Source organism: Palaemon carinicauda, chromosome 27 (genome assembly GCF_036898095.1).
Source record: "Palaemon carinicauda isolate YSFRI2023 chromosome 27, ASM3689809v2, whole genome shotgun sequence".
Classification (NCBI taxonomy): Eukaryota; Metazoa; Arthropoda; class Malacostraca; order Decapoda; family Palaemonidae; genus Palaemon; species Palaemon carinicauda.
In genome coordinates, this window is record NC_090751.1 from 25,236,949 (window position 1) to 25,261,284 (window position 24,336).

Below are 24,336 nucleotides of genomic sequence, written 5' to 3' on the forward strand. Positions count from 1 at the left end.
CAAGATTTCAAGATTGATATAATTTATATAAAAAGAATAAAAATAAATGCATTTCATTCTCCCTTTAGATATTCGTCTACATAATTTCGTTGTTGACATAGTTTTACATATAGTTATGAGCGACCGTATAGGTTCATATTTTTATGAGGGTGGTTTGAAAAGTTAGCAGACAAATGTTTATACTTTTTATATTTTTTCTTGTCTTACTGTTGAATTTTGCTAGTTGACTATAATGCGCAGAAACACCTATGTCCTTTGACGGGTTACGCAATAAAGTTTCATAGATCTCTATCCTTAAATAAGGAACTTTGGTAAAAATGTAAAAGTTACTAATGATCCTTTCTGAGAAAATGGTACATGTTTATAGTGTTTTTAAGTATTGTAATGATAATATCTATCTGAAACCCATATTTTCAAAGGTATATAAACACTTTTTAACTATCATTATACATCAATACCGAAGTGGACTTAATTTAATAATTTGTTATAGTTTACTCTAAAAATAAAGTAAATTTTCTATGAGTATTTAGAACGATATAAAGAAAACAATAATTTTATTGGCTAACTAAAGTATTTGGCAAAATTTTCACATCGATCTGATGAGATAAACGTCAGGGTGCAAGTTGATCGGCATAGTTCGTAATTCTCATGATAATTTACAAGGGCAGTAAGTAGTACAGATATGGAAGCTTTATAGTCTAGCAGGCTGTGGTAAAATTATAACGCGAATAGGCTAAAAAAAAAAATCCCAGCAACGCACGTGGATTAGTAGAAATAAGAAAAAAATAGAAGCCTTAAACGATTAGGAATTGCCGTAAAAATATCATGGAAATTTGTGCCGAGTATCGCTGAGCTGCTAAAGCTATGCCTTAATTTTATCTTAATATTTCATCATTTTTAGCAGATCGTACGTTTGGCACTAAAGAATGGCTAGAGGAACGATTGGTGATTGCCTGAGTGAGAAGCAAAACAAATCTTTCTCACTGGCTCAGTAACTCACTTTCATACAAGACTTCAAAGCAGTCACTTTGATTCACCTGAATATGTTTACTGTGTTAACCGTGTGGCAGGAATTTTTTGAAAATTACCACAAAAATTAGAAAAGAAAGAGTGTTTTCAAGTGTACGTCTGGGACCACCGGAACTGCATTCAGGCCATACTAGAAAAGTAAGTTTATTTGCATATTGAGGGGTGATTTAGATTAAGATCTTTATTGCAATGCCTGGCTGCTGGAAGTTGGTTTGGATTAAGCTGTGTTTATTCGTACACAGGTTCTTGAATAAAATGGATTACTATTGAGATGTAAGCTATATGAAATCTGGTGTAAGCATTTAGTCTTTATAAATAATTCAGACGACTCCATGGCTGTCTGTTGAGATTTGCCATCAAAGGATTGTTTTGTGGAAACTTTAAATATTTTGTTGTGTATATGCGAATACATATAAAATTGTTTTACAAAACAGCCGCATACATTCTAGTGAGGTATTAATAGATTTCATCTCACACGTGGCTAAAAGTTATTTCTTAAAAGAGGAAATTTAAATCAATAAGCACCATGAAAGGTCATATATGTAAGGTGGAGTTCATACCAACAACTACTTCGACTTTCTTATTATTTATCCCTAACAACTGGTACCATTATATAATGTATGCATGTAATATCTTTAAACAGTTATGGTTTATTACACCACTTTTATTTACTATATCTTGTAATTTTTTCATGTCATCCTCACACATTACTACGACTGCTATTACTACCAATCAGCCAGCATGGTGATGAAAGTGTCTTATAGTGGACTATGAACTGTTTTGTTAGTTATTTAATTCGAATTAAAAGCCGGGGGAAAAAAATCGCTGGTAAGACTGATGTCTCGTCAGGTAAATCCCGAAGTGCAGTTAGCACTTAGGTTAATCCTCTGGTGACGTGGATGGTAGCGACCTTGCCTTTCATTTGAAGGGGCAAGGGTTCGATCCCAGTTTGAAATAGAAATTTATTTCTATTTTAGCACAATGTTGTGTTGATTTTCATCCACATATACGTCATCATCTCCTCCTACGCCTATTGACGCAAATAGCCTCGGTTAGATTTCGCTAGTCGTCTCTATCTTGAGCTTTTAAATCAATACTTCTCCATTCATCATCATCTACTTCACGCTTCATAGTCCTCAGCCATGTAAGCCTGGGTCCTCCAACTCTTCTAGAGCCTTGTGGAGCACAAATATATATATATATATATATATATATATATATATATATATATATATATATATATATATATATATATATGTATATATATATATATGTATATATATGTATATATATATATATATATATATATATATATATATATATATATATATATGTATATATATATATATATATATATATATATATATATATATATATATATATATATATATATATATAGATATGTATAGATATGTATATATATGTATATATATATATATATATATATATATATATATATATATATATATATATATATATATATATATATATGTATACACACACACACACACACACACACACACACACACACATATATATATATATATATATATATATATATATATATATATATATATATATATATATATATATATATATATATATATATATATATATATATATATATATATATATAGCGTGTGTGTGCAACATTATTATGTTGGCTCTAACACAGTTCACAACTGCTGGCACTAACAGTATTTTTTGTTTGTTAGATAGGCTACTACTAGTGTAAGAGACTTATAAAAAATATCCGCTAAATATTCAGGTAGATATAGTGTACATGCACACGCAACCCCCTTCACAAGCATATGACCAAGTATATGACCACTCCTCTTCCCCTTTCTGAGGAAGGCTACAGGGAGAGTTGAGCATGCCCAGAGGTGTCCAACTCTTTATTATTATTATTATTATTATTATTATTATTATTATTATTATTATTATTATTATTTCTTGCTAAGCTACAACCCTAGCTGGAAAAGCATGATGCTATAAGCCTAAGGCTTCAGCAGGGAAAATAGCCCAGTGAGGAAAAGGAATAAGGAAATAAATAAACAGCAGTAGCAATTAACAATTAGAATAACATATCTTAAGAACTGTGACATTAAATTTTTTTTTTTTCATAAATAAACTATAAATCTAAAAAAACAAGAGGTAGAGAAATAAGATAGAATAGTGCGCCTGAGGTACCCTCAAGCAAGAGAACTCTACCTCAAGACAGTTAAAGACCATGGTAGGATACAGAGGCTATGGCACCATCCAAGACTAAAGAACAATGACTTGATTTTGCTGTGTCCTTCTCCTAGAAGAGCCAATTCCCATAGCCAAAGAGTCTCTTCTACCCTTACTCAAAGGAAAGTATCCACTGAACAATTACATATCAGTAGTTAACCCCCTGAGAGAAGAAGAATTGTTTGGTAATCTCAGTGTTATTATGTGTATGAGGACAGAGGAGAATATGCCAAGAATAGGCCAGACTATTCGGTGTATGTGTAGGCAAAAGAGAAATTGAACCGTAACTAGAGAAAATGATCCAATGTACTACAGTAACTGTCTGGTCTGTCAAAGGACCCAGCAACTCTCTAGCAGTAGTATCTCAACGGGTGGCTGGTGCCATGGCCAACCTACTACCTACATTGATATAATTTTTTTTTATTTAATTTATAGAGAATTAACTGAATTTAACAATATATTTGGTGGCGTGATGTAAAAATAACAGTCTATCGGTAAGAAAAAATCAGGTGTCAACAGCTGTTACGTAGTACTATGAAATAATGAGCACTGAGCTATTTATTTACGTGCCTCTCGAGAATCACGAGAATGGCTTAATCTAAACCAGCAAGTTTACTAGTCAAATTGGAACTCATTATTATGGTTAGCGTGGTTTTGGTTGGTTAACCCAAATCACATTACATAGACATGAAAATATGATTTAGTGAGTCGTGTCCACTACTGTCTACTAATTCTATTATTATTATTATTATTATTATTATTATTATTATTATTATTATTATTATTATTATTATTATTATTATTATTATTATTATTATTATTATTATTATTATTATTCTGCGAATTTTCTCCCACTGCAAGTTGCTAATTGATTTTTCTTTGATTGAGGGTACACTTGAGCACACTGTTCTATCTAGTTTCTCTTCCTCTTGTTTTGTTAAAGTTTTTATAGTCTATATAGAAAATATTTATTTTAATGTTATTACTATTCTTTAAATATTTTATTTTTCCTTGTTTCCTTTCCTCACTGGGCTATTTTCCCTGTTGGGGCCCCTGGGCTTATAGCATCCTGCTTTTCCAACTAGGGTTGTAGTTTAGCATTTAATAATAATAATAATAATAATAATAATAATAATAATAATAATAATAATAATAATAATAATAATAATGATAATAATAATAATAATAATATTTATCAGTTTGATTAAAAGTTCACACACAGACACACATATATATATAAATGTATATATATATATATATATATATATATATATATATATATATATATATATATATATATATATATATATATATATATATATATATATATATATATAATTTTTCCTCCTTTAAACATGTAAACTTCAACTAAGAGGAAACTTGTTGTCCAAGTTTTTTCTTTTCTGAAGAATAAGAACATACTTCCAACCTAATCTGAAAGTTTCTCTACGGTAAAAAAAAACTAATTTCATGTTTTTTATAGATTTAGGAAACTAGATTTAGTGATATATTGTTACAATTGCCAAAATCTCACTTGTTATCGCATTGAAGTCATAAATTCAATTTCCTATTATGAAGAATATTTTAGACATCTGACCTAGTACAGATTTACACATTGATTTTATCATTTAAAACACATTACTTATACTAAGAGATAAAATTAAAATCATTCATATGGACCAAAATTAAAAGATTGTTTTCTAAATTAGGATATTATAGGAACACTTACATATGACAGATGGAGGCAAAGACTAAATAGTCCTTGGTTGGACTCGCAGTGTTGCCAGGATGGAGATTTATCCCTAGATTTGGAAATTTATCCCTAGATTGTGGGGATTTTGGGTTTCTGATGGGGATATTCTGTACAAATTTCTATGAAGAAGAAACAGAGATGAGTAAATCTTTATATTGTTGCAATTAGTTTGCTTGCATTTATATGAAGTATATGGAGTAATGTCTCTATATTAGTAGAGCCTACAGGGTCAGAAGAAAATATTTTTGTCGAAATAGGGATTTTTGGCTTGCTTTGGGGATTTTTTTATCATGAAGTTTGGGTATTTTTGGCTTGTTTTGGGGATATTTTACCATGAAGTTTGGGGATTTGTACAAGACTAACCCATCTGGCAAGAAGCAAGTGGCAACAACTGGTGGCCAGGATGTCGAGGAAGAAGTAGTAATTGGACTTTTTTTCGGATTTTTCAAGGTGAGAAATTCCCAAATATAAGTATTTAGTGTTACTTTTATATAAAACTTTCAAGCGCAAATGGAATGGGTTACTTAGGTGTTCATATAGTATATACTGTATATTACGCATGGACGCATAGCCATCCTCAAGGTGAAACCATCCATGTGGAACTCTGAAGTGTAAAGTTGATAACGGTGAATTAGGATAGTTGTTAGACCTGTTATTTAGTACTGATAGATATTATGATTATTAAGACTTTTAAATATGAATAGAATATCATCATAATTGGTAATCTCCAATAAAAATCACTTAATAATCGATCTAAAGTCTTTTGCCTATTAGTCTAGACCAGGTAAGGCCATTTTATAAATATATACACATGCACCGTTCGTCTTACCCATACTGAAATATAGTTGTTCTTTCAAATAGAGGCAGGTTTTGTGGTGTTCTAATAGAACTGCTAAACTAGGACATTAAACTTTTATATAATTAGATCTTTGAAATACCATATACTACTGGCAGAAACCGCTAGTAACAAAGCTACAGATTTTGATAAGAAATAAATTAACAATTTGCTCCTTTAGTTATCTCAGGTCAGACCACAGGGAGTTGGGAACCTCCTGCCTGGTGGTTTGGAAAAACACAGGTGAAGTATGATACTCTAATTTCTAGTCAAATACATGAACCATATATTTTTCCTACTCAGTATCTGTGTTTTATGCATTTCTGACCATGATTATTGGGGCAAATCACCCGTTTGGAGTTTTGGGACCCTCTTATTTAAAGACAAATATGGGACTGCTATGGGAAACTTGGGTGGGTGGGGAAATGCCAAAAAACGATAATGGTTAGAAATACGGAAAAAAAAAAATATACTGTAACCAGTTGGGGTAACCCCAGTTGGAAAAATGTTACATGGAAGTGGATGAAAACATTTTGAGCGAAGCGAAAAATCTATTTTTGGGCTCAGGCCATGTCGTCGTGATGGAAGTTCCTTCGAAGGTAGCTTCCTAGGTATAGTTGACGGTTAATGTCTAGGAGAGGGCCGCATGAAGATATCACTGATATTCAATTTATTTTTACTAGAATATGTAGGAATGTATGTATATAATGGTATACCAGTGAGATAATTTAGTGAAAATCAATAATAGTCGAAATATCGAGGATCAAACTCACGCTACTCTTGTCTTCCTCCCAGATTTTTCTAAGTCTGTTGTTGTTGTTGACTGTGTCTTATTTTTGCTCAAATGAGCCCTGTAACCACTATAATCCGCAGACAAACTAGTCCACTATGACGTCTTCACGTTTGGCCAATCACAGTGCGACAATACATTTTCTTTCCCAATGACGTCTTCACGTTTGGCCAATCACAGTGCGACAATACAATTTCTTACCCATCACAGTGCGACAATACATTTTCTTACCCAGCCATTTTATTTCGTTCCTAGACATGGAGGCCGTAGCAAGCACGTCATCTGATATTGCACAAGAAATTGAAATTCCCGTTTCTTGTGCCGACTGTTTCTTAAGTTACGGTGAATTTGTTTTAGCCTATTCGGGGAAAATCGAAAAACTTGTGGATTTGTGCCAGAGACACAATTTAATTTTACAAATTAAAAATTGTCCTGCATGTCAGGGAACCTTGCAACGGCTTCACGTTTTTGTCAAAGCAGCAGCACATCTTTATCAACCAACAGGTTAAGGTAAGCTTCATTAATTTATGGAGTATATTATAATGGTGATAGTATAACGATGTATACAGCAGTACCATCACTTTGGATTTGGTTTGATGGATGTGTTAGGTAGTGTCCTTAACCCTGGATAGGTACGGTGGGTCGTTTGCGACCCCGAGCGTAAAAAAAAAACAGGTTTTTCTCACGTGACTCACCCCTGTGACTGAATTTGTGGGTGATCGACCTGCAGGAGGTGTCTCCCCTACACGCTCTAGTAGTGTCCAGATGTGCATTGCTGTAGCTGTACTCCTTCCCCGATTTCTGAGACGCGTCGGGGTCGTTCGCGTCCGAGTTTACCCTTCTGAGGTAGTTTGCATAATTATCAAAGTTATTACGTATTATGAAATTGTCGTAGAATGGTGCAACTTGTATAGGTTATCAGTTGTGGAAAGTCTTGGTGGATTGTTTGGCTACCATGTGCATGTTTTTTTTTTTAGTTAAAATGTCGTTCATCACCACGAGGACCATTTTACCGCGAGTGCCCCTTTTTCATTTTTTTTCATTTTTTTGCCAAGTCATTTTTCCGTAAGATATTGCCAAATAGTGTCGTAAAACTTTTGCTTGTTTAGTGTTGGAAAGTGTGTCTAGATGATCTGGCTACCCATGCATGACTTTGTTTTTGTCAGATACGACGTGGTTATTGGTATATTGGGTATTTAACTGCGGTTACCAATTTCTGTTTTTTTTCAATATTTGTAAAAATTACTACGTAGTAAGGAATTGCCGTATATTATTCATTTTTTTTTTCATGTTTATGTGTTAGAAAGTGTGCCTTGATGGTTGGGCTAACACGTGCATGTCTTTTTTTTTATCTGAGATGTCGTATATTAGAATGTCGGGCATTTTACCGCGAGTGTCCCTTTTTAATTTTTTTAAATTTTTTTGCCAAGTCATTTTTCCGTAAGATATTGCGAAATAGTGTCGTAAAACTTTTGCTTTTTTAATGTTGGAAAGTGTGTCTAGATGATCTGGCTACCCATGCGTGATTTTGTTTTTGTCAGATACGACGTAGTTATTGGTATATTGGGTATTTAACTGCGGTTGCCAATTTCTGTTTTTTTTTCAATATTTGTAAAAATTTACTACGTAGTAAGGAATTGCCGTATATTATTGATTTTTTTTCATGTTTATGTGTTAGAAAGTGTGCATTGATGGTTGGGCTAACACGTGCATGTCTTTTTTTTTATCTGAGATGCCGTATATTAGAATGTTGGGCATTTTTCCGCGAGTGCCCCTTTTTATTTGTTTTGCATTTTTTTGCTTAGTCATGTTACCGTAAGGAATTGGCAAGTAGTGTCGCAAAACTTATATTTTTATAGTGTTGGAAAGTGTTTCTAGATGATCTGGCTACCCATGCCTATTTTTTTTTTTAGCCAGATATGGCGTATATATAAGTATGTGTTCGATTTTCCTGTGATTGCCATTTTTTCGTTTTTTCCCATTTCTTTCAAAATTACTACGTACTAAGGAACTATCACAGAGTAATATTTCATTTATATGTTTATTTGTCGGAAAATATGCCTTGATGGTTTGCCTAGCACGTGGCTGAAATTTTTTTTTCTGAAATGCCGTATATTAGAATGGCCATTTTTCCACGAGTGCCCCTTTTTATTTGTTTTGCATTTTTTTGCTTAGTCATGTTACCGTAAGGAATTGGCAAGTAGTGTCGCAAAACTTATATTTTTATAGTGTTGGAAAGTGTTTCTAGATGATCTGGCTACCCATGCCTATCTTTTTTTTAGCCAGATATGGCGTATATATAGGTATTTGTTCGATTTTCCGGTGATTGCCATTTTTTCGTTTTTTCCCAATTCTTTCAAAATTACTACGTACTAAGGAACTATCACAGAGTAATGATTCCTCTAGATGTTTATTTGTCGGAAAATTTTGTTTACTTTTTTTTGATTGAATATCATCAAATTTTTTTAGCTAAAATATTGTTTTACATTTTTTTTTTTCGATTTTATTTCCCTTCAAAAAAAATTTTTTGGGTCAGAATTTTAATTTTATAGTCGTAAAATAATCGACAATTATCCAGCAACCCACCATACAATTTTTATGCATATCCAATAATAATTAGATTAGTAAATAACACCTTGAAATTGACATACCCTTCCTACATTTCAAGTGGCAGATTAGGGAGTCTGAGTCAGTGTGGTTGGCGGCCATTTTGTGGACATATCCGAAGCGTAAGCTGCCCTATCTATATATATTCTTGTTCCCTATAGAATTTGTGATATTCTGGTATATTTTTACCTGCATAAATATCATATTATATATTAAATATATATATTTTTTTACGAAATTTCCAAGTACTCAAAAAATTACCTTTAGATATGGCCCCTGATATAAATGTAATTTACAAAATAATGAAGATTTTTTTACATATTTCTATTTTAGGATAACATATGTTTATTCCCTAAAAAAATTAGCCACTTCCTATTTCATTTGGGTACCCAAAAAAATTCATGAAATTTGGACAATTTTTTTTGGCCAAAAAAAGTTACCCTTTTTTTCTCATTTCAGATCTTCACCTCCATGGGTCTGACTTCATCCAAAATACATCAAGATGTGTCCTAAACATTCAAGAATCAATTCCTAAAAGGATTTGTGTATATATGTATAAACTTTTTTTTTATGAATTTTTATGTCAGGTCTTTTTTTTTTCTACTTAATTTTTTAAAATATTTATAATAAATAGATTTTCTGCAGATGAGTAGTATTTATCTTTACAGTTGTTTTAAGCATTCATTGAAGTTTTTTTTGGCAAAAGAAAAAAGGAGGTTACTGCAAAAACTGATTTTTCAAGAATTTTTTTTGGCGTCGGGGTCGTTCGCGTCCGAGTATACCCTTAAAGGGGTGTCCGAGGACCGTACCTATCCAGGGTTAAGGGGGGGTCGCAGGGCCCCCCCCCCCTGGTAGGGGTACAGGGCTATTAGGCTAGGTTAGGTGGGTGTATTAGGTTCGGTGGTGCCCTGAAAATCACTGTGGCCTTAAGGGGGGGGGTCGCAGGGGGGCCGGAACCCCCCCCCCCCCCCCCCCCCCCCCCCCCCCCGGTAGGCCTAGGTAGGGGTACAGGCCCCCCAGGGTAGGTTGGTTGGTTGTATTAGGTTCGGTAGTGCCCCGAAAAATCACTTTTAGCATCCTTCCCCCACCCAAAAACCCTGCTTTCCACTGGGGTCCCCCATAATTGTAGTAGTAGGTTTATGCTTACATTTTGTGTGTAAGAGGTAAGTCTTAGTTTCTTTTTTATTAATTTCCACATGTTTCTATGCACTGTGCAACAATAATCTGGTTGTTTTTTGCCGTTTTTCGTCGTTAATAATTGAAAAACGGGTGCGGCCTTCTCCTAGACATTTACCTATTTGACTACAGTGATATATCCCAGAGAATTTATCAAAGGTATCCAGAATTCTAACTCCTGGAGCGAATATCCCTTAAAATTTTTCGAAGGGATATCGCGTAATATCAGAGGACGTATTCTTGACACGTCTCGAGGCTATCTACGCCCCCAATAGAGCTTTCACTTCGAGGGGAAAGAGAGGCAAGAATAAGGAGAGTCGTTACAGAGACATCGCTCTCGGCGCTCCCTACTGCTCTGCAAGTAGTGCGCTAATCCGCCACCGCGAGGCGCCACCGTCATTCTTTGTAGCTTTGTAGGTGTTGCAGATACAGTACCATAGGGAGGGATTCATTATCCTTTTGTCCCAAAAGAGGGTGGGTCCATCAGGACGACATGGCTACCTCGCCCAAAAATAGATTTTTCGCTTCGCTCAAAATCCATTTTTTGGGCTCAGGCCATGTCGTCGTGATAGAAGTGTACCAGAGCATTAATGTATCTGTGGATTTTCAATAGTGCCGTTAATCTCGAGCTAAATCTTTCCTCTTTGGTCTTTAGACCTAGAGACACATGATGTTACCGTTATACATCAATCAGCTGATCATGAAATATATCAGTGCTTCCTGGCCCCTACAGGGAAGAGTCTGGGTAGACTCGAGGAAAAAACAAGAGGATTGTGAGTTCAAGGAACAATCTAGCAAACAGTTTGTATATTAGTGTCAACATATACATAAAGCATAGTCTGTACGAGGATGGTATTGGTTTGGGCAGGTTACTGTACCTCCCGGGTCTGTCGATGAAGAGACGGACAGGTTTATATACGTGTAGGAAACCTTAAACAGTAAAATGAACAGTCTAGTACAATAAGATCTTACCTGTTTGCCTGGAACAATATGAATCTTAGTTCCGGTATTTACTTAAATATCAAAAAGAGTCAAAGATGCTCTTGACTTATACATACAATGAAATATTTGGGGCGAAAGAGACGCAAATATTCGTTCTATTGTTTATTACAAAAAAAGAAATCATGGTTGTAATCAATTACAATGTATGCTGAATAATTCTGCATAAAAGCATAAACAGTAATAACAGGAATAAATAGGGTTTACCTGAAAAGGAAAACATTAGCCACTCTAAGGGAAATATAAAATTTCACTATACAATCTGTTGTTACTAGGAACACTGTGCATATAAGAATGCCTGGCACTTGTGTCGGCTTATTATGCTTAATGTCACCTGTGTAGGGAGAACAGCCTATAGTGTTATCACTTAAACACAAAACTCAATATGATATGCCTTACGAGTCTATCATGTACACCCTTCACTATAAGTCCCGAATAGTGCACTGTTCTTCACAGTAATTAAGCAGCGGGTTTTATTACACTGCCCGCCGCCACCACGTGAAATTTAATTTCTTGTAATACTTTAGTGCTTGAAGAAGACCCTCGAGGACTTCCATCCAGTATAAGCACGAAGGCTTTCAAACGACATCATTTGGAAGAAATTCAGAGACGAGGCAACTTTCCTCGGATCATGACCTGCGGGTGTACTGTCTGGATCCGCTCTGCGAATGAAGTAGGTGATTTTCGCCCTAATCTGTTTCAAGGATAACGTTGAACCGGAAGTCTCTCCCCTTAAAAGCTGACCTCCCTTAAAGTCTGAAGTTCTACGAAGATAGAACTTTAAGCATTCCACTGGGCAGAGGGATGCTTCTTCCTTCAGAGGGCAGATTCTCCAGGGACCCCACCTTTTAGTGGGCAGCTCGTTCTTGGCGAGAAACGTCGGGTCCGGAAAGAGGTTCGGTTCTCCATTGTCTGTGAACTGAATGTGGCCATCATCCCTCGAGAGGGCCACTATTTCGCTAACTCTGGCTCCCGAGGCTAGTGCAAATAAGAATATCACCTTCTGAGTCAAGTCTTTCAGCGAGCTATCCTCATTGTTCAGGGTTGATGCTAAATGAAAAACTTTGTCCAAAGACCATGAAATGGGCTTAGGAGGAGCTGCGGACCAAAGTTTTGCGCAGGCTTTAGGGATCTTGTTGAAGATTTCGTTGGAAAAGTCTACCTGGAAGCCGTAAAGTATTGGTCTGGCCAGGGCGGATTTATATGTAGTAATCGTATTGGCTGCTAAACCTTGTTCATGAAGATGGATGAAGAAGGACAAACAGAAGTCCATAGAAATCTCCTTAGGTTTCTTCGCCTTGACAAAGGCCACCCATTTCTTCCAGGAAGACTCATATTGTCATCTTGTTGACTTTGACTTGTATTCTTCTAGGAAGTTGATACTGTCCCTAGAAATCCCAAACCGTTTCTTGACCTGTGTTTAGGTTCAGCATTCACCTTCAACAATAGCAGCCATTCAATACTTTTCCTCCATAGTCTTTTTGTGTTTGTGATTTCTTTTCTGTTAGCTTTGCTTTCCATAAACAATCTGGTTCTCAAATTAGTTTCATGCTCAAGTTCTCCATTTAGTAGGTTTCCAGAATATGGCTGTCATTATCCCACTGGTTCTGTTCAACAGGAATTTTTCCATTTATCTTCTGTAAAGTGCTGTTTACACTCTTTCTTGCTGCTTTACCATTTTTCTCATTCTATTTGCTTTACAGGACACATTGCTTTATTAGTTCCTCCTCCTCTTCCTCCAGCTTTGAGGCTTTCTCTTGCCCTGAATTCCATAACCAAGACTTTATCTATTCTTGAGGCCACACCACACCTTGAATACTAATACTGAAACGTTTTTATCTTTTCATTAGATCATATCAGTTGGGTATTAAATATCAAGTGGTTACTAAAGGTTTTCATGAATAGCCCAAAAAATGCTCAAAGTACCACAAAGTCATTGAGTGTTAATAAGTTGCTTAGAAGGGTAAGAATAATGCTCTGAAAATGGTTCATAAGGTTACATTGTGTTTTATAGTAGATGATAATTTTGAACCAAGCATTTTACTTTTATTTAAATCATTTTAAAGTTTATTTTGTAATTTGAATAAAGCAAAAAGTGATATGTTTAACAATCTTGTTTATTTCAGGATTTTTGACTGGTCGCTAGTCAAATTAAAATCCACTACATTTAAGTATTGGAGGCTTCAGGAGAATATTTCCTATTGTCTGGATTTTGAGAGTCGTCTTCCCATCAATATGCGTCCATCCATATCCAGACAGCATTTACACTGGTGTGGTACTTAGACCTTCACTTACTAATACTAGGGAACTTTGAGTAGAATGTATGTTTTACCAAAACTTTAGTGTGTGTGTGTGTGTTTTTTTTTTTTTTTTTTTTTTTTTTTTTTTTTTTTTTTTTTTTTTTTTTGTGAAGTCCTACTATCAAAAATATTAATTAAACTGTTGTAGATACTGTGACAACTCATAATCAGTAATTGCTTCTATATTTTGTGTCAATTCCAGTAAATTCTTGCAGCTGTTGACATTAACAGGACTGTTGTTAGCAGGTCATTGTCTTATTGTAATTTTCACCATTCCATCCATGATAAGTTCTTTTTTAAAGCACACTTCAACAATTGGCAATACAGTACATTTCTTTTTTCCTTTATTTATTCCGTAATTTTTTCACTTAGATGTTGAGATCCATTTCTCAAATTTTTCATTCTTTTCTTATGTGTGTTAATACTGTGATTTCTTTTTAAATTTTGTAGACTTTAAAGAAAAAAAGTTTCGTATTTTGTGTTTTGTATCATATAGTTAATGTTTTTAGCTGCACTTTCTCAATACTGATTTTTTTTTTTGTCTGTTCAGTGTTTTATTGTTAAGTAGGTTACCAAACTACTGAGTTTCTATTTTTGAGTCATAACACTGTCCTTTGTTGGGCAATGTATAGGCTAGTTGTCAAGAGTCATACTGGGGCTTGTTTTCATAAAATATATAACTTTCACATTTGATACTTAGTGTAATACAGTATAGCACTTTTCAGGGTACCATTTTTTGATATCTACATGAATGTTGATAAAGCTTTGATTGTTTGATTTGGTGACTTTCTATTTCTTAGCTTTGGGATTTGTCATATATTGTCACTTGACGTACAGTATACCACTATAGCCTTAAAGCATTGAGGCTTGAAAGTCTAGGATTGGTGAGGCCCAGTGTTTCTAGACCCACATGCTCTTGCACTAAAAGGAGTCAATTGATAAGATTTGGTTAGTTTTAGAAATTTGTCAATCCCTGCTGTTGTCTGATATTAGTTATCATTACTGTATTATACTTTTTGGAATACACTCTCTCTCTCTCTCTCTCTCTCTCTCTCTCTCTCTCTCTCTCTCTCTCTCTCTCTCTCTCTCTCTATTTTTTTGATTTTCTTGTATCTCATGACAAGTACTGTATATACTCTGCTCCCCCTTCCATCATAAGTTGAAATCCTCATGGTATTATGTTTTCCAGTTTATGGATACCTTTTTTTTAAGCAACTTTATTTGTAATTTCTTTCTAGTGCAAACATTTACAAATCTCCCTCCATTACAAGTGCCTAGTTGCACGCTATACCTAGTTTTACAAGTCTTGTACACCAGTCATAAATTTGTAGTGTGTTTATTGATAGGGTGTTACCTTAATGCCCTTCAGCCAGACTTCTGCTATTGTAGTAGTGTCCTTTCAATGCTCATTTCAAAATTAGAGCTTGTATGGATGCTATATGTAGTCTTTTGAGCTTTTAAATCTCGATATGCCCTTGTTCCTGCCCTCTCCATCCTCCCTTAGCTTCACCATTTTTCATTTCTGTGTCAGCTTAAGGAATACCTGACTACTGTGCTACTATATTTTGCGATCCTGAGTTTCTATTGATATCTTGTTACATCTGCTACAAATTGTTTAGGTTCATTCCCACACCTTTATCAGCACCATCTGCTCAGTCATTTTTTTTTTTTTTTTTTTTTTTGTCTTTTTGTGGATTTTTCTGTTAGAATTGCTTTTCATAAACAATCGCCATTTCTCAAATTTCTGTTTTATACTCAAGGTCTCCATTCAGTATGGGTGTCATTATCCCACTGGTTCTATTCAACTTGAATTTTTCCATTTATCTTCTATAAAGTAAACACACACTCTTTGCTGCTTTACCACTTTTCCTCATTAAATTTGCTTTATAGGATACTTTCCTTCCTTCTGCTGCAAATAGTGATTTGATTCCTCCTCCTGCTTGGAGACTTATCTCTTACCCTATACAGTACACCTTGATTCCGTAACCAAGGCTTTATTTATTCGCAAGATCACCACACGCCTTAAAAACTAATACTGAAATATTTTAACGTCCATTATATTATAGTTTTAATAAATATCAAATTTTTACTTAAGGTTTTCATGAATAGCCAAAAATGCAGAAAGTACTCAGAATGGTAAGAATAATACTTTGAAAAAGCTTCATAAGGTTAGATGGTTTTTTTTTTTCAATATTTAACTTAGCCGGTGATTATAATAGCTGCAACTCTGTTGCTTGACAGAAAAACTCTACGGAAAAATTCGCCAGCGATCGCTACACAGGTAGGGGGTGTACTCAACAGCGCCATCTGTCGTTCAGATACCCAGTACTCGTTGTAAACAAAGAACTCAATTTTCTCTCTGTCGAGCTATCGACAAGACGCTCTTATTCGCTGTTGCTAAACTGGAGTTTTTTCACAACTAATTGGTGAAGTACTTTATTCTAGTTTTGAGCTTTCGCTATGCAGGTGTTTTATCTTCATCTTAAATCTTGAACTCGTTTTGGATAGATTTAATTATGGTGACAAAGAGAGTATGGACTTTCTTTCACTTTTAAATGGCCGACCCTTCCCTTAGACGGAAGTGTGTTTAGGCTTTTAGTAATTCTTATCACGTTATAGATTTTCCTCTATATATTTTATAGCTCTCCGCCTTTATTAGGCCTCTTCGATTAACTTTCCATTTATTATAAACATATAAAAATAAATTTTAATGTTTTGTTTATATAGACCTTTCCTGAGAGTAGGCGGTCCTAACTTGGAAACCGAAGTTAATCAACGTTGAGCCCTTTATATCGTAATTAGCTTTTAAAGAGCTAAGGATTTAAAACTTTTTAAATGTAATATTTTATGAAAGAATTTCTTTGATAGTCTTCGTACTGTTTTCAAAGATGAACTAACGTTTAGTTTTTTTATGCTACGCAGTTGTTGACGTTCAGGACGTTCAACATGCGCTCTATCGTTACGATAGAGAGAGAGTGTATCACGGTTTCACTTTGCAGTAAGAGTAAATCGATTCTGACGTTTTGTTCATTCTTTTTTAGCTTAAATGTTTTAAATTCTATTTTAAAGGAAGTTTTTATTTGAAAAACCTTTCAGTTTTATCCTTTAGTCAAATAACATGTTTTTTTTGACGAAATATAATTGGGCTCTTCTCTTAGGTGCGAAATCAAGAGAGAAAGAGAGAGAGAGAGATAGAGACGGAGGGAGAGAGAGAGATAGAGACGGAGGGAGAGAGAGGAGAGAAAACGTTCCGTTCAAGCGGGTAACGTTTTTCTCGTGTTACTCTCGTCCCTAGTCTCTGTACGGGGAGGAAGGATAAAACGTTTTTAGGTTTTTATTCTCGTCCCCAGGCTATGTGCGGTGAGAGATTGAAAACGTAGTTATATGAACTAGTGTTTAGTCTCTTTCCCAGCCACTGATTTTTTTTTATCTTAAAATATGTTTTCTGTTTTTTGCTGGTATTAATGAGCTTGCATTATACGACTGATTTCGCAATTACTACGTTTTAATTAAGGGTAGAATTGCGTGTTTCAGGTAGAAATAAGTGCAAAACAGAAAATCGAAGTGATAAAGTGATATGCGCAAAGTGTTACAGTGTTGCGTCCGAGGCGCAAAGTGTTACAGTGTTGCGTCCGAGGGTTCGTCTGTTCGTGCCTGTCGTTCACCTAGTCCGGGACCTCTTACATGCTCCCAAGCCCAGGGGAGAAGTAATGTCAAACGACTTATGGGTTCGAGAGGCCTTGACCAACGAACAGACGTTTTTCCCTCTATGGTATCGGGTGTATCTTACCAAGATCTCCCCTACCATAAGACGAGAGAGACATTGTTTCTCCTCGTCATCCGAAGGCTTTTCGCCTAAGAAACTTGTCACAAGGTTTCGAAGCCCTTAAGCGAAAGTCAGTCCTTTCAGGACAGGTCCAGCGTCCTGGTTACAACCATTAGGACAGCTCTGACCCTTTGCAGTCATCGGATAACTGCTCGCCGCCTAACAAAAGCGTAACACAGACTCCGAGAGTCTTTTTTTGTAGGCAAAGTGTTGCGGTCACAGACGTTACCCTCGTCTCTTACCACAACCATTTCCGTTGATCCTTAATGGGTTGTATGGCAAGACATGCAGTATATGCTTGCCTCCCTTATGGAAGACTATTCTACCGATTAGTCCGTTGAGTCTAGCCGTTTATCTCATCGATATCCTGGCTTTCAGCCAACCTAACGTTCCTTTGTGCTTACTGTTGACGTTGGCGTAGCTTAGTCACGTCAGTCAGGTTGTTTAGAACCACACTCGATGCGGTCTCGTGTGGTTTTTCAGCCGCATTTGGACGTTAGGCCACTTGCTGATACTCCTGTTGATGTTCAAGACGTTCACTAACAATCGGAGTTGACTTGTTTTGACGCTGTGCGTCAACCTCCGCATTCTAGAGTCGTTTTGACTGCTCAGTCTAGGCAGTCAAAGCAGTCTCGAGTGGACGCTGTGCGTCCTCACGCACCTGTTGTGGTTGACAGTTCAGTTGTTGACAGTTCACAGACTATCAAGCAGTTACATGACGTTGCGTTCTGGTCCGCTACTAATGCACCAGTGAGTGTGGACTCTGCTTGTAAAGCATTGCCACCACGGTAGGTCTCTCCCTTGCTTGAGACTCAGCTTTTATCGGACAAGGTTCCTGTAGATGAGGAAGTTGCTGTTCTCCCTCCTACTGATATTCCCTTGAGGACTCTGTCAGATGGAGAGGAGCCTAAAGCTGCTTAGCCTCCTATGGACTTTAATTAAATCATGATGATTTTTTTTAAGGATCTTCGTCCGAATCTTTTTGTAACTGCTGCTCCTCGTTCGCCTAAACGTCAGAGCTTACACTAGGCCTAACTACTTCGAAGCCGTTGTTTTTAAGCTAGTGCTCTCTCGCTCTCCTAGAGAGCGTTACGTTGGCTAGGCGACTGGTTTTTCACCAGGAGGAGTTTGGGGGATACAGCCTTTGCTTTCCCTTCTTTTAAACTGGTTTATAGAGCGAGAGTCTGATATGACACGAGAGAAGTTCTCGGCTTGGGAGTTCATGCCTCTGCCCAGATAGACTTCTCAATTCTGGTAGACTCTCCCTGGCGCCTAGCCAGGAGACGCTCCAAGTTGTTTACAGGTCAACTTCACAGCTGTTTTCGAGCCTTTGAAGTTTTGCTGTACAATTATGTCACGCATAACAAGGCTTTCAGGGATGGTAAACGGTTCCGCCTCAGTCGCTAACCCCGTCTGTTGCCACACCTGCTCCCGTAGACCCTAAATGGGCTTTGCTGCAAGACAGGCAGTCCAAGCTTGCGTCCTTGATAGAGGACTTAAATGCGATGAAGGTTGCTACCGAACCTTCTGGCCAACAACCTTCCAACCGGTCGGTTGTGCGCCCTGTTGACGCTGAGGTAACCTACTCGCGTCTGCCAGTTGAGGTGGTTCCTCCACCGATGCGACCCAGTGTGGGTTGCCAGCCGCACGTTGACGTTAAGCGACGCTCGAAGGTGGTTGTTGACGTTCAGGACGTTCAACAACCAGCAGAGGTGACTTGTTTTGACGCAGTGCGTCAACCTCAGCAACCCGGTAGGGTGTTGACTGCACCACCCAGACGGTCTAGACAGTCTCGGGTTGACGCTGTGCTTCCTTGCGCACCCATGGTTGTTGACAGTTCACAGATTGTGCAGCAGTTCCATGATATTGCGTCCGGCTCCGTCACGCATCCACCAGTGCGACCGGACTCAGAGAGCCAGACGTTGCCCACTCCGTTGCCGTTTCCTCATCAGTTTTCGGATGAGGAACCCTCTGATGAGGACGTTGCTGAACAACAAGACGATCAGCCCCCAGAATAGATCAAGCCCTGCTATCCATCCAGAAGATGCTGAAGAAGGAACGCTGCTCAGTCAGGCTGTGGATGAGTCTGGTAGGGACGCTGTCATCCGTGGAACAATTTGTGTCACTAGGAAGACTACACCTCCGTCCTCTTCAATACCATCTAGCTTTTCACTGGAAAAAGGACAAGACGCTAGAAGCGGTCTCGATCCCGGTTTCCGAAAAGATAAAGTCTTGTCTGACTTGGTGAAAGGACAATATCAACCTAAGAGAGGGTCTTCCCCTAGCTGTTCAGACTCCCAACCACGTTCTCTTCTCGGACGCATCGGACGTAGGCTGGGGTGCGACATTAGACGGTCGGGAATGCTCGAGAATATGGAACTCGAGTCAAAGGACAATGCATATCAACTGCAAGGAGCTACTGGCAGTACGTCTGGCCTGGAAAAGCTTCAGGTCTCTCCTTCAAGGCAAAGTGGTGGAGGTGAACTCGGACAACACCACGGCTTTGGCGTACATCTCCAAGCAAGGAGGGACCTACTCTCTGACGTTGTACGAGATCGCAAGGGACTTCCTCACCTGGTCAAAAGGTCTAAACATATCACTAGTAACGAGGTTCATCCAAGGCAACTTGAATGTCATGGCAGATTGTCTCAGTCGGAAGGGACAAATAATTCCAACAGAATGGACCCTCCACAAGGATGTATGCAAGAGACTTTGGGCCACCTGGGGCCAGCCAACCATAGATCTCTTCGCAACCTCGATGACCAAGAGGCTCCCAATATTTTGCTCACCAATCCCGGACCCAGCAGCAGTTCATATAGATGCCTTTCTCCTAGATTGGTCACATCTAGATCTATATGCATTCCCTCCGTTCAAGATTGTCAACAAGGTACTGCAGAAGTTCGCCTCTCATGAAGGGACAAGGTTGACGCTAGTTGCTCCCCTCTGGCCCGCGAGAGAATGGTTCACCGAGGTACTTCGATGGCTAGTAGACGTTCCCAGAACACTTCCCCTAAGGGTGGACCTTCTACGTCAGCCACACATAAAAAAGGTACACCAAGGCCTCCACGCTCTTCGTCTGACTGCCTTCAGACTATCGAAAGACTATCGAGAGCTAGAGGCTTTTCGAAGGAGGCAGCCAGAGCGATTGCTAGAGCAAGGAGAACATCCACCCTTAGACTCTACCAATCGAAGTGGGAAATCTTTCGAAACTGGTGCAAGTCAGTATCCGTATCCTCGACCAGTACCTCTGTAACTCATATAGCTGACTTCCTCTTATATCTGAGGAAAGAACGATCTCTTTCAGCTCCCACTATCAAGGGTTACAGAAGCATGTTGGCATCAGTCTTCCGTCACAGAGGCTTAGATCTTTCCAACAATAAAGATCTACAGGACCTCCTTAAGTCTTTTGAGACCACGAAGGAGCGTCGTTTGGTTACACCTGGTTGGAATTTAGACGTGGTACTAAGATTCCTTATGTCAGACAGGTTCGAGCCGCTACAATCAGCCTCCCTGAAAGATCTCACCTTAAAGACACTTTTCCTGGTATGCTTAGCCACAGCTAAAAGAGTCGGTGAGATTCATGCCTTCAGCAAGAACATCGGATTCTCATCTGAAACGGCTACATGTTCTCTACAACTTGGTTTTCTAGCCATAAACGAGCTGCCTTCTCGACCTTGGCCAAAATCGTTCGATATTCCAAGCTTATCGTATATGGTTGGAAATGAACTAGAAAGTCTTATGCCCTGTAAGAGCTCTTAAGTTCTATTTAAAACGAACTAAACCTTTACGAGGCCCGTCTGAAGCTTTATGGTCTTCAGTTAAGAAACCATCTTTGCCTATGTCAAAGAATGCTTTATCCTATTTTATCAGACTGTTAATACGAGAAGCTCATTTCCATCTGAATGAGGAAAACCAAGCTTTGCTGAAGGTAAGGACACACGAAGTTAGAGCTGTCGCAACTTCCATGGCCTTTAAACAAAATAGATCTCTGCGACATATAATGGACGCAACCTATTGGAGAAGCAAGTCAGTGTTCGCGTCTTTTTATCTTAAGGATGTCCAGTCTCTTTATGAGAACTGCTACACTCTGGGACCATTCGTAACAGCGAGTGCAGTAGTGGGTGAGGGCTCAACCACTACAATTCCCTAATTCCATAACCTTTTTAATCTTTCTCTTGAAATGTTTTTATTGTTGTTTTTGGGTTGTCCGGAAGGCTAAGAAGCCTTTCGCATCCTGGTTGATTTGGCGGGTGGTCAAAGTCATTTCTTGAGAAGCGCCTAGATTAGAGGTTTTGATGAGGTCCTGTTGTATGGGTTGCAACCCTTGATACTTCAGATCCTAGGGGTCGCTCAGCATCCTAAGAGGATCGCGAGGCTCCGTAAGGAAGACGTACTTAAAAAGGCAGAGTAATTTTTCAAGTCGACTTCCTTACCAGGTACCTATTTATTTTGTTTTTGTTATTTTGATAACTTCTAAAATGAAATAAAAATTCTTAGCTCATATGATGTAAACATATTTTGCTGGTCTCTACCCACCCCCCTGGGTGTGAATCAGCTATTATAATCACCGGCTAAGTTAAATATTGAAAAATGTTATTTTGATAATAAAATAAATTTTTGAATATACTTACCCGGTGATTATAAATTAAAGGACCCTCCCTTCCTCCCCAATAGAGACGCAGTGGACCGAGGAGAAAATTGAGTTCTTTGTTTACAATGAGTACTGGGTATCTGAACGACAGATGGCGCTGTTGAGTACACCCCCTACCTGTGTAGCGATCTCTGGCGAATTTTTCCGTAGAGTTTTTCTGTCGAGCAACAGAGTTGCAGCTATTATAATCACCGGGTAAGTATATTCAAAAATTTATTTTATTATCAAAATAACATTTTTTATAAAGTTGAATCTATATCAAGTTGATGATTCATATTTCAAGTGAGGAAACGTCAAATTTTTTTTGGTAACTACCGGTATTTTCTTTAATTTCATTGATATATATGATTATTTATAAGTAGTATTTTAGTCTTTCATTTTTTAATTTGAATCATTGTAAATTTTAAGTTTATCCTTTTTGTATTTTGAATAAAGCAAAAGTGATATTTTTAACAATTTGTTTCTTACAGGAACTTTGACCGGTCACTAGTCAAATCAAAATCTAGTACATTATTCCCTTCTAGAGCTCTTAATTATTAAAGGTTCGAGGAGAATATTTCCTATCGTCTGGATTTTCAAGGAGCCTTTACCCTTACCCTTCAGTACACATGCATCCAACTCCAGACATCATTTCCACTGGTGTGGTACTGAAACCTTCACTTATTAATACAGTATTAAGGAACTTTGATTACAAGGTATGTTTTGCTAAAATTTCATAGGTTGATTTTCAACTTTTGTTTAGACTGACTGGCTATACTCATTCTTTTAATGAGGCAAATTTGCACCGACTCGCAGGGGTGCCCTTTTAACTCGGGAAAAGTTTCCTTATAGCTGATTGGTTGGAAGTATTTTTGTCCGATTACCATCATTGTTTTCAAACAATTTTCAAGTAATGTGAATCAAAACTTAATTACTAACCTAAATTTCTCCCTCAAATATATGTTTTGTCAATAAGTAATGTTAATGAATAAAAGAGTTTATAAAGTATTGTGATTGTAAGTCTAAATTAATCAAAACTTAATTACTAACCTAAATTTCTCCTTCAAATATATGTTTTGTCTATAAGTAATGTTAACGAATAAAAGAGTTTTAAATATTTAACTTAGCCGGTGAATATATAATAGCTGCTACTCAGCGGCTCGACAGAAAACGCACTCAAAAAAACTCGCGAGCGATCGCTATGAAGGTTGCGGGTGTGCCCACCAGCGCCAACTATCGGCCAGATACCACTCTTGCATGTAAACAAACCCTTCAGTTCTTCTCTGTCGACCTTGACGACAAGACGTATCATTACTCGCTGTAGAACCTGGAGTTTTCTCAACATATTTGGTGAAGTACTTCCTTTTGGTTTGAGCTTTTGCAGTGCAGGTGTTTTATCTTCAACTTAAATCTTGAACTCGTTTTTGGATAGATTTAATTTTTGATGACTTTGGATTGTTTTTTGGACTTTCTTTGACTTTTAAATGGCCGACCCTTCCCTTAGTACGGAAGTGTGTTTTAGGCTTTTAGCAATTATCTTATCACGTTATAAATTAATTATAGATTTTCCTCTATATATTTTATATCTCAACCGCCTTTATTAGGCCTCTTCGATTAGCTTTCCATTTATAATAAACATCAAGATAAATTTTAATGATTTGTTTATATGCGACCTTTCCTGAGAGTAGGCGGTCCTAACTTGGAAACTGAAGTTAAACAACGTTGAGGCCTTTCAATCGTAAATAACTTTTACAGAGCTAATGATTTAAAACTTATTACCTCCGCCAGGAGGTTATGTTTTCGGTTCGGTTTGTTTGTTTGTTTGTTTGTCTGTCTGTCTGTGGACAACGTAGAGGCCACATTTCTACACGGAATCACTTCAAACTTGGCCAAGTAGTTCCCCAATGTGTATGGAAGAACTGATTAAATTTTGGTCAAGGTCACCCCAAGGTCAAGGTCACAGGGGTCACTGGTGTCACTATGACATAAGTGGCCATATCAAGAGACAGAAATAAAGCACTGACTTTTGCATAAGCCAACAGGGAAGTCCTAGTCCAGGCGCAACCCATGGGTGATGTTCAAATTTATAAAGGTCAAAGGTCAAGGTCATATTGGTGCATTATATCAATGTCATATTAAGTATCAGTGGCAAATGAACA

General features: G+C 37.3%; 1 protein-coding gene across 1 annotated transcript in view; it reads left to right on the top strand.

Moving 5' to 3' along the window:
• Positions 1 to 5,347: 5,347 nt before the first annotated feature.
• LOC137620851 (uncharacterized) overlaps positions 5,348 to 24,336 on the top strand; it is a 162,952-nt gene continuing 143,963 nt past the window's right edge. The window contains exons 1-4 of the mRNA XM_068351299.1: positions 5,348 to 5,464; positions 6,040 to 6,092; positions 13,548 to 13,696; positions 22,669 to 22,893. Coding sequence (XP_068207400.1) covers positions 5,348 to 5,464; positions 6,040 to 6,092; positions 13,548 to 13,696; positions 22,669 to 22,688 — 339 coding nt within the window. The 3' untranslated portion in view covers positions 22,689 to 22,893. The remainder of the gene's footprint in view (positions 5,465 to 6,039; positions 6,093 to 13,547; positions 13,697 to 22,668; positions 22,894 to 24,336) is intronic.